General features: G+C 44.3%; 1 protein-coding gene across 1 annotated transcript; it reads left to right on the top strand.

The window, feature by feature from the left end:
* The first annotated feature begins 2,423 nt into the window (after window positions 1–2,423).
* On the top strand, window positions 2,424–5,420 carry thap11 (THAP domain containing 11). The gene has a single exon (XM_072518338.1). The coding sequence runs from the start codon at window positions 2,532–2,534 to the stop codon at window positions 3,225–3,227; it is 696 nt and encodes a 231-aa protein (XP_072374439.1). The 5' UTR covers window positions 2,424–2,531; the 3' UTR covers window positions 3,228–5,420.
* The last annotated feature ends 4,940 nt before the right edge of the window (window positions 5,421–10,360 follow it).

Below are 10,360 nucleotides of genomic sequence, written 5' to 3' on the forward strand. Positions count from 1 at the left end.
CATCTTAAATGTCTGTTATGGCTCCTCTACTGTCCTACCAATTACACAAATTTCCCAGTTCAATTTAGCCAATTCTGTGTTTATATTCTTGGGCGGCATGACGGCACAGTGATTAGTGCTGCTGCCTCACCGTGCCAGCGACCCGGGTTCAATTCTGGCCTTGGGTGACTGTTTGGAGTGCATTTTCTCCTCGTGTTGGCGTGGGTTTCCTCCAGGTGCTCCAGTTTCCTCCCACAGTTCAAAGATAAAAATAATCTTTATTAGTGTCACAAGTAAGCTTACATTAACACTGCAATGAAGTTACTGTGAAAATGCCCTAGTCGCCACACTATGGCACCTGTTCGGGTACACTGAGGGAGAATTTAGAATGTCCAATTTGTCTATCAAGCACGTCTTTTGCGACTTGTGGGAGGAAACTGGAGCTCGTGGAGGAAACCCCCTGCAGATACGGGGAGAACATGCAAACTCTGCACAGACAGTGACCCAAGCCAGGAATCAAACTTGGGTGCCTGGTGTTGTGAATATCAGTGCTAACCACTATGCTACCGTGCCACCCATCATGTGCAGGTTCCCTAAATTTCCCTTTAGTGTCCAAAGGTGTGATGGTTAGGTAGGGTTACAGGGATAGGGCGGGGGAGTGGACCTAGGTAGGGTGCTTTTTCAGGGGGTTGGTGTAGATTCGATGGGCCAAAGGTCTCCTTCTGCATGGTAGGGATTCTATGAATAATAATGTAGTATAGTGTGTTGCATGCCTGACCCTGTCCCTCAGACACATTACTTTTTAAAAAAGTTTTATTCAAGGCATTTAACACATATACATAAAATACAGAATATCAGAAGAATGACACATCAACCCAATAAACAATCACAACCCTCCAACCCGCCTGACACCAACATCCTGGCACGTCTCACTTTCCCCACTTTAACTCTCTTACCCCCACAACTCCCCCTTGCTGACACCTCAATTCTCCTTGAAGAAATCGATGAATGGTTTCCACATCCGGGTGAACCCTTCTACCGACCCCCGCAGAGCGAACTTGACCTTTTCCAAACTCAGGAATTCTGCCAGGTCGCTCACCCACACATTCAGCGGCTCCGAGTCCCTCCAGCCCAACAAAATCCGTCTCCGGGCTATCAGGGGGGCAAAGGCCAATACATCGGCCTCTCTCCCCGCCCCCCCTCCCCCTATACTCCCAAATCCTCCGACTCACAAATGTCACCACCTCCGGACCTTGAACTACCCCCACACCTCAGACACATTAGTGACAGAAATCAGAAAACTTGAGTGTGTAACCTCGGCTGTTGTCAGAGTGATGCATTCTGGGAGTTGCTGTCATTCAGGTGGGATATTGGGCCAGAACATCCATGGACATCCAATCACAGTCAGGTTGCCACTCCGCTCCTTTTTACTGACCCAGGTCGGAAGCTGCATACTTCTCATCCGATTGTCCGACTTGGGCCTGTTGAGAAATATGAGCTCGACATGTTGCACGACGCAGTGCAGCATTGTTTGGGGAAGTGAAACGATGCCCCCGTATTATGACACTAGCTGCTGTCAATTGGGTAAGTTTAACGGTCCCTGTGTTTATATGCACCTTGTGAAGCCTGAGAAGGTAAGGATATGAGGTAAATGGGTCAGATGTGAGGTTGGGCAATGGTCGTGTAAGGGTAGGGTGGGTCGGGAGGGTAGAATGCATTAGGAGAGTTTGAGTGGTCAGTTTTGGGGTGGGAGTAGTCAGGGGGATTCAGGTGGTCAGTCGGGGGGGGGGGGGTTAAGAGTAGTTGGGGGGATTCGGGTGGTCATCCCTTCTTTGCAACTTTATTGGGGATTTTAAATATTATATTTTTTTAACAAAATAATTTATTGCTACAGATTAGTGAAACGAGTGATCTATTCTGAAACAGTCATGCACATCCTACAAACAATGCAGCAAGGATTTATTTTTTGAAATGCAATCTTAATAGTAATTTCCCTGGACTGTGTTTTGTAGTAAACTTTCACCCCAGCATAAATGCTTTAATATCACACGTTCGGGGTGTAGTTTTTCTTTTGGAACGAACAGCTAATAGGTGCAGAAAAAGAGGTTTCCAGCCTTTTCTGTTTTTATTATTTCCAGAAAAAGTATTGTGTAATGACAATGCAAGCACAAATGAATGAGGAATTTGCAGCAGTAATACTCAGTGTGATGAGGATGAAAGTAAAAGTTGCACAAGCACAATAAGAAGTTGTAAGCGGGGCTTGTATGTTTGGAGGGAAAAGTTTACTTTTTTAATTCGAAACTTTTTTTGCAGCAGCAGTGTTCTCTTTGACCGGAAGTAGCCGTGCGGGGCGCGCTGCACTCTGGGAGATGTAGTTCCGCCGCGCGGCCTGGGCTTTGCAGCCAAGTCGGCGTTTGGGGGGAAAAATAAATAAACCCGGGGGGAGTGGAGGGGGGAGAGAGGGCACCGTGAGAACAGGAGAGTCCGGGGAGCCGGGCCTGGGATAAGGAGGCCTCTGGGGCGGCGCCGGCCCCCGGGATCGCGGCGGGAGGATGCCCGGCTTCACCTGCTGCGTGCCCGGCTGCTACAACAACTCGCACCGGGACAGGGAGCTGCGCTTCTACACTTTCCCCAAGGACGAGGAGCAGCGCCGGATCTGGCTGCAGAACATCTCCCGCACCGGGGTGACGGGCTGCTTCAGCACCTTTTACCCCACCACCGGGCACCGGGTGTGCAGCGCCCACTTCCCCGGCGGCAGGAAGACCTACTCGGTCAACGTGCCCACCATCTTCCCGCTCCGAGGGGTCAACGAGAGGAAGATCAGGCGCTCGCGCAAGAAGCCGCCGGCCACCACCGCCGCCTCTTCGGCCGCCGCCGGCCCCGGGCCCGAGGACGTCAAGCCCATCGACCTGTCCGGACCCTACTTCTTCTCCTCCTCGTCCTCCTCCTCCTCGCCCTCCCTCCCGGCCGCCGGCGCCACCGCTGCCACCACCACCGCTGTCCCTCGCCCCGAGGCGCCCGAGTGCCTGGATCACTCCTACTCGCTCTCCTCCACCACCACCTCCGAGGAGCTGCTCAGGAAGCTCAATGAGCAGAAGGACATTATCGCCCTGATGGACGTGAAGATCAAGGAGATGAAAGGCACCATCCGGCAGCTGAAGGTCAACGAGGCCATCCTGCGGGAGGAGCTGAGGAACAAGGAGAAATTGCTGTCCATGTCGGTCATCAGGAAGAAACATGGCATGTGACGGCTTGTTTATATATATATATATATTACATGGACACTTTGCAGCTGCCCGACCCAAGGAGGGAGAGAAATTAAAAACAAAAGGAACAAACAAGGATCATGTCCCGTCATGGCATGGCATATTAGTACTTCTATTCGTGTGAAACTTGAGATGTGATCAAATAGTGTGGCACCACTTGCTTAACCTGTGTGTGCCAGACGTCTCAGAAGAGATACATCTGTGGTTGATGGTTGCTTCACACGACAGGGCAGAGTCCAGGTGCATTCTGCATGTTGCAGGGCGAAAATTAACATTGGAAGTAGTAGTGAAGCAACAAGATTCCGAAAAAAGGATTCATTTCCCACCCGAGTGTCAGCCTCATATGACTTCACATAAGGAAACCAAGTATATCACAACAATGATGCGCAAACATTTCATATCGAATACATATATGTTATGAATCAATGTTTTTGTTTCATTATAATGATGCTATAAATTTCGTAGCTCCACATGATTTTGTATATTGCCCTCTCCATGAAGTTCCTGTATAACAATAACCATACAAGTATAATAAATACTTTGTAAATTGGTTTAATAAGATTTTTACTTTTCGAATTTTTAGTGTTTTTGATAGGATTGTGAGACTATAAACATTGAACAGGCAAAGAGATAGAACAATACTTAAATACTCAAACAGTAGCTGGGTTAGACTGGTGTTGGTTTTTCCCTTTGTAAACCTCTCCGTCTGACTCTCCTCATTTCGATTCTCCTTAAATCACAACTCTGACAAAGCTATAAGTCGTCCCTTTTAATATGTTATTTGGCTATGTGTCCATATGTCTATGACATTTCCGATAAAGTGATTTGGGACATTTTTCAGATCAGTAAATCTATAGTCTGATCGAGATCTGCCCATGATTTGATAATGCATGGAAACTCAGTCATTTACTGTTCAAAATATTTTAAAATTAAATTTGACAAAAACACAGTGCTATTAGTTAAAATATGTGTTTTTTGAAGGCAATTTGGAAGCGCCATTTATAATTTAATCACTGCAGAAAGCTATCATGAAATTCATGAGAATGTACCAGCTTTATTAACATAGGCCAAGTAATGCGACCATTGTTTGATGCCCATCTGACATGTTGAAAGAAGCATGAAAACAATTCTGCAACCGACAACACAGGATCTTAAATGAGTTTCAAATGTTATAATAGTGCATTATTTAATATTCAGAGTGAGCACCTTGCATGAAACAATTATTGTAAAATTTTAAATAATTATTTTGATAGCCCTATGCTGTATGTAAAATTAAAGAGATCTGCTGGTGAGCACAAAACATTATTCTTGGTGATATTTTAGCCACAAACAAAATTCAAACAGTTTATTGCCATATTCTGGTCCGTGCAATTGTATTAGACACAAACTAGTGATAGAAGCAGAGTTTTAAAAAACTATTAGTTTCAAGGTTTGATTTATGACATCAATAGTTTTCGCTACAAATATTTGTATTTTTAAAAGCAAATGCTGAAGATTATTGACACACTTCTTTCAGAAATGCCAGTTTTGAAGCAGTTCTGCCCATTACTGGGGAATTTCGTTGGTCTCTTTCAGCCTGTTATCGGTGGCGTTTCTCATTTGTGATGGTGTTATCACTTCAGAAAAAGGACATCTATCTGAAATGTCAGAATCTACTTTCCCTCTCCACAGTTGCATTCAGACCTGCTTCATATTCTGAGCATTTTCTGTTTTTTTTTTCTTTTGATTACTTAAAATAATTGTTATGTGTGGATGCTCAAACTGAAGGATTAATGGTTGTGACATGATTACTGCAGCTTTACTCTGAAATAATCTGTAGTTGATTACTTGGGAATTGTATGTTTCATGGTGTGCCATATGCCATGAGTATAACCATTACAATCAACTTTATTACCTTTTTACCTATATTGTACTGTGTCTTAATTCCCAAAGTATTCATCATCGGTTGTAAAATGCTTTGGGATTTCCAAAGCACATGTTAAGGTGCTACATTAATGCAAATTCATTCTACCATGTCAGCAACAGTGATAAATTGAACATATATCATTTAAAATAACCAATTGCTGCCAGTCAGTTCAATTCAAACTGACAGTGCCTCTAATGTTAACAAACGACTCAAGATTTGCTGTAATTAAGTCATGTTCAAATGAAATAAAGTCTCTTATTTCACTGTTATCTCTCTTTGATTATGTCCATAAAACAGACAGCTCTTACAGTTTTGCTGCTCTTATTCTATTTGGAATTCAAGTTTTGACAACCAATATTATTCATTTGTACTGGTAACATGTGCAAAAATATATTAATGCCATTTAATGGTGACAGGAGAATAATAACTACATGTATTCTGGGAGCAGAACATCCCTGTAATTAACAGCTTGTGACTTCTTCAGAAAGCTTGTAGCAATATTGTCACAAATATTGAGCTGTCAGTGAAACATTCTCAAATATCAATAGCATGAAACACGTTGGTAATTGGGGTTCTTATTGACCATTTATTTCATACAACAAGCACAGCATTAATATGGTGAATCTAAGTAGGCGTAGAAGACTTTTTAAGGTTCACTTCTCTGTTTGGTGTGGTCACAATGAACAGGTAGTGTTTGGATTAACCTTCACTACTTGTTTCTGTGGTTATGAAGACAGCAGTAAAGTGGCTCACAACTTTAATTTTAAAAATAAATTTGAAGTGCCCGATTCTCTTTTTTTTCCATTTAAGGGGCAATTTAGCATCACCAATCCACCTAACTGCACATCTTTGGGTTGTGGAGGTGTGACTCACACAATGTGCAAACTCCAAAGGGACAGTGACCCGGCCGGGATTGAAAAATGAAAATTTGATTGAACCTGGGTCCTCGACGCCGTGAGGCAGCAGTGCTGACCACTGCGCCACCAAGCCACCCTTACAATTTGATTTAAGCTGACTGGGAAAACTGTCTTTCCCAGAGGCAACCGGCAATTGGTTGCCTCCATGCTTGTTCATCCTATCTAGCGGCCCCCAATGCTGTAGACCGAATCTTAGGAGCAGCAGCTCTTCTAGAGTCTTAGCAGCCCCACCGAGAGAGATGGGAACTGTTGAGAGGGCACCTCAAATTGGAGGTGCACTCAGGTATAAATGTAAAGTAAAAATTCGGAGAGGCCATCTAGACAGGTCCCTCTATGCAGGGAAAGCAGCTGCCTTTGTTGCAGGGAAGCTACCTGGAGTTGGTGGGTTGGGTGGGGGTGGGGATTCTGCTGGCGAACCCTCTGAATCACAATCAATTGGATCCTTTAATAACGCAAATTGGCTGCCCACCTCCCACCATCATTGGCACCACCTGCCCACCATCAATGGACAAACAAAACTTTTCCAGCGGAAAAGGCTTCCAAATGAGCCTTAACTGTGGGACTTGCTGCTCTTTTCCAAACCACCCCTGTATCCTCCATCCCCAAGCCAGCCCGGAGTTAGAAAAATTCAGCCCTTGGTATTTGATTATCGATGTCGGCAGCAGGTTCAGAACAGCAATCTCAATCACATTTATTCCCTATTCTGCACAACTTTTTACCCTTCTCCCCTGCAAACAGATTTTAATCTGCAAGAAGCAAGTACCTCCAGCAAATGAGTGAACTTTGCTGATTACAATTTTTAAAACTGTCCTACCAGATGGAAAGTGGATAACATCCCAAATGTTGGTAAACTGGGGCCAATTGCAAAGTTTTTGATCTAAAACAGAACTTAAATGGAGATCCTTTAACCATCTCTTGATGATAAAATTATAATTTTACTTTCAGGCTGGTGTGTATTAATGCAGTCAATGACCTAATTTTCAAATGCATTTGCAGATACAGTCTGAGTGTTTACGATTCACAGTGACAACAGTGGAGCTGTAAAATTGGCGGGAAGTTGCATTTTGTTTTTAAAATGCCCCAGCAGGCTATTGGACTTCCTGCGTACCAGGAATTTAGTTTTCAACATAGTGAGGCCAGGGAGCGCAGACTCCCTGTTGCTAATATTGAAAAACACCCATTACAGAGTGGACTCTGCACATACAAGTGCAGAACTCCGTGGTCGCTGAACTCAGACCAATGTACTCAACAGAATGACTGAGCGCCGTATACAATTCGGAGAGCAGTAACATTCGTCAAGGACCATTCAGACATCAATCATCTAAGTCAAGTGCCTTTGAGCAGCAAAAAAATATTTTCTTTGAAGCTTTATGGATGAGAGGAAAACTATAACATTCTGATTTAAAGTGATTGCATGATTTATCATTAATTTAAAACGCTGCATCTTTACTGTGGACACAGCAAGAATGAAAAAAAAATCTTATTGAAATGTTGGTTAATGCACAATAAGCTGCATATTTCCGGCAACGAGAGCAACAAAAGTAGCTTCACTGCACGCAACTGTCGCGGAGCGACGGGGTCCGAATCACCAATTAGAAGCGATTTGTTTAAATTTATGCTCTTTCTCCTTTATTCAAAGACTAGTTACTTCTTGCAATATTTTTTTTCATTGATTTCCAAAAGGGGCAGGTTAAAAAAAGTACAATTCAATACCATAATGCAACCCCCCCCCTAAACAGAGAAACAAATAAAGCAGTACAAAAAAACAGTAAAATAGTGGACAGTAATTCACTATTTAAAGAAAGAGACTGATGGTTGCCATCTACAAAAACACTTATGACACTTCTCCAAATATAGAAAAGACATTGAGAGGGGTTCTCCGGTTCCCCAGACCCACGTTTCTAGGTGGCACGCCATTCGCTGGCGACGGGATTCTCTCCACGCCCCCGCTTGTCAATGGAATTTCCCATTGAAGGCACCCGTCGTGCCTGGATACCCACGGACAGGGGAGCGCTGCCGGCGGGAAAAGAGAATCCCAATGGCTGGAGAATTTCAGTCACTAAATCTCCCAACCAGGATGAAGCATTGAGTGGCCCGGGGGACTTCCAGGATAATTCAAATCCACCTGCAGCTATTAAAAGAAGCAAATGCAATGACGTCTGCCTCAATCTTAGTTAAACTGACTAGTGCAGATGAGACTCAAAATGTGACTATCAAAGGACAAAGTCAATACCTAGAACTTTGGAAAGACTGTCAAAGAAGGATGACCAAAAACCTGCCAGCTTCGGGCATGAACATGTGGTCTGCAGGGGCGAGTGAGCACCTATCGCACCTGTTGCTTGTGTTGGAGAAAAACGTGAAAATCCTGGCCTTGGCAAAGTGAATTCTGTGTCGGCCTTTAAACTGAATTAAACTTAACCGAGCCCGGGAGGATGTGGGGCTGACCCTAAAAAGGGCTTCCTCCCACCAGTCACCTGTAAGGTTGAGTCAAGCTCCGCTTCCCAATCATTTCTTACTTTATGGACAATGTATTAGGAGGTTGTTAATGAAAGGATGGACAAGGGGCAGCACGGTGGCGCAGTGGGTTAATCCTGCTGCCTCATGGCGCCAAGGTCCCAGGTTTGATCCTGGCTCTGGGTCACTGTGTGGAGTTTGCACATTCTCCCCGTGTTTGCGTGGGTTCCGCCCCCACAACCCAAAGATGTGCAAGGTAGGTGGATTGAGTGCACTAAATTACCTCTTAATTGGAAAAAAAATTAATTGGGTACACTAAAATTTATTTTTTTTAAAATGAAAGGATGGACAGTGCGAGCGAACAAAACCACAGGCTTGAAAATAACGGTGAAGATTAGATTGAGGAAAATTAAATTTGGCTGCAAGCTCGCTAAGGCTGGCAAAGTTCCCATCCACAAACAGGTCAGCAAAGTCCCATCTTCCTCCACAAGGCAAATGTCGAGTCAAGCATGGAGGGCAAGAATAAATGGTTATTACAAATAGGATCGAATAGTGAAGGAGTGGAAAGTGTAAAATGCTGACGAGATTGTTTCTATATTTTGTAAAGTAGAAATCACAAAGGGGTTTGACGTGTTTAGAGGGGGAAAAGGCTAGCGTGGCACAAATGAAGGCAGGAAGAGAGGGTGAGCAGTAGCAGTGCTCACCCTCTTGACATCAGTTTAAACTTGGATTATGTCACAATGTTAATATCTTTTGAATGTTGGCCGCCCAATAATAGCACAGTAGATTAGGAAGAGCGAGCTCACCAAACCATCTCCCTCTTTGAAGTATCACTCTACTGACTCTCGGACTTCTGCCTGCCACAGAAATGTTCATATCAGCTTGTTTACCATAACAAAAAATGATTTTGGTAGAAAAACAGGGAGGCATTGGAAAAGATGCAAGGATCTGGGCAGAAAGTTCACGTTTTTGGATTGAATTCTGCCAGCTAGGGAAAGAGGCAAACTTTCCCAGTGCCGCAAATCCACTTTAACTTTGTTTTTAAAATTCTCTTTTTCCAATTAAGGGGCAATTTAGCATGGCCAATTCACCTACCCTGCACATCATTTTGGGTTGTGGGGGTGAGACCCACACAGATACGGGGAGAATGTGCAAACTTCAGATGGACAGTGACCCAGGGCCGGGATCAAACCCGGCTCCTCAGCATTGTGAGGCAGCAATGCTAACCACTGCACCACCGTGCCGCCCTACCACTTCAACTTTGGCGACCATGCTCACAAGATTTGTTCTTTGAAGAGTTTCAACAAAATGCATTATGTTCACATCTAAATATAAAAAAACAGGGCAGCACGATGGCGCAGTGGGTTAGCCCTGCTGCCACACGGCGCCGTGGTCCCAGGTTCGATCCCGGCTCTGGGTCACTGTCCGTGTGGAGTTTCTGCATTCTCCCTGTGTTTGCGTGGCTTTCGCCCCCACAAGCTGCACCCAAGTACCTTAGCTAACGGCTTTATGTCTAAGTTTTGTGACAAATGGAGGATTTTAGGAATATTGGCTTCTAAATATTGGGGCAATTTCAGGGTTAAAAACCTGGAGTTATAGTGTGTTTGGCTGCAGTGGTCATGTTTTCAAAGAGGATTTTGTTTCACAGGGCCTGTGAGCTTTTAGGAGCCAGAAGATGAAATTGACCAGAGGAATGTGATTTTCAGTCTAGATTAATGCACTGTGGCTCGACTGGGGAAGTCCCTGGAGAGTTAATGTGCTTGCGTTGAGTCATAAAGGTGGAGAGGGCAACACGGTGGCACAGTGTTCAAACTCCAGAACAAAAATATCCTCGGAGG

This window comes from Scyliorhinus torazame, chromosome 10, assembly GCF_047496885.1.
Source record: "Scyliorhinus torazame isolate Kashiwa2021f chromosome 10, sScyTor2.1, whole genome shotgun sequence".
In the NCBI taxonomy this organism is placed as follows: domain Eukaryota; kingdom Metazoa; phylum Chordata; class Chondrichthyes; order Carcharhiniformes; family Scyliorhinidae; genus Scyliorhinus; species Scyliorhinus torazame.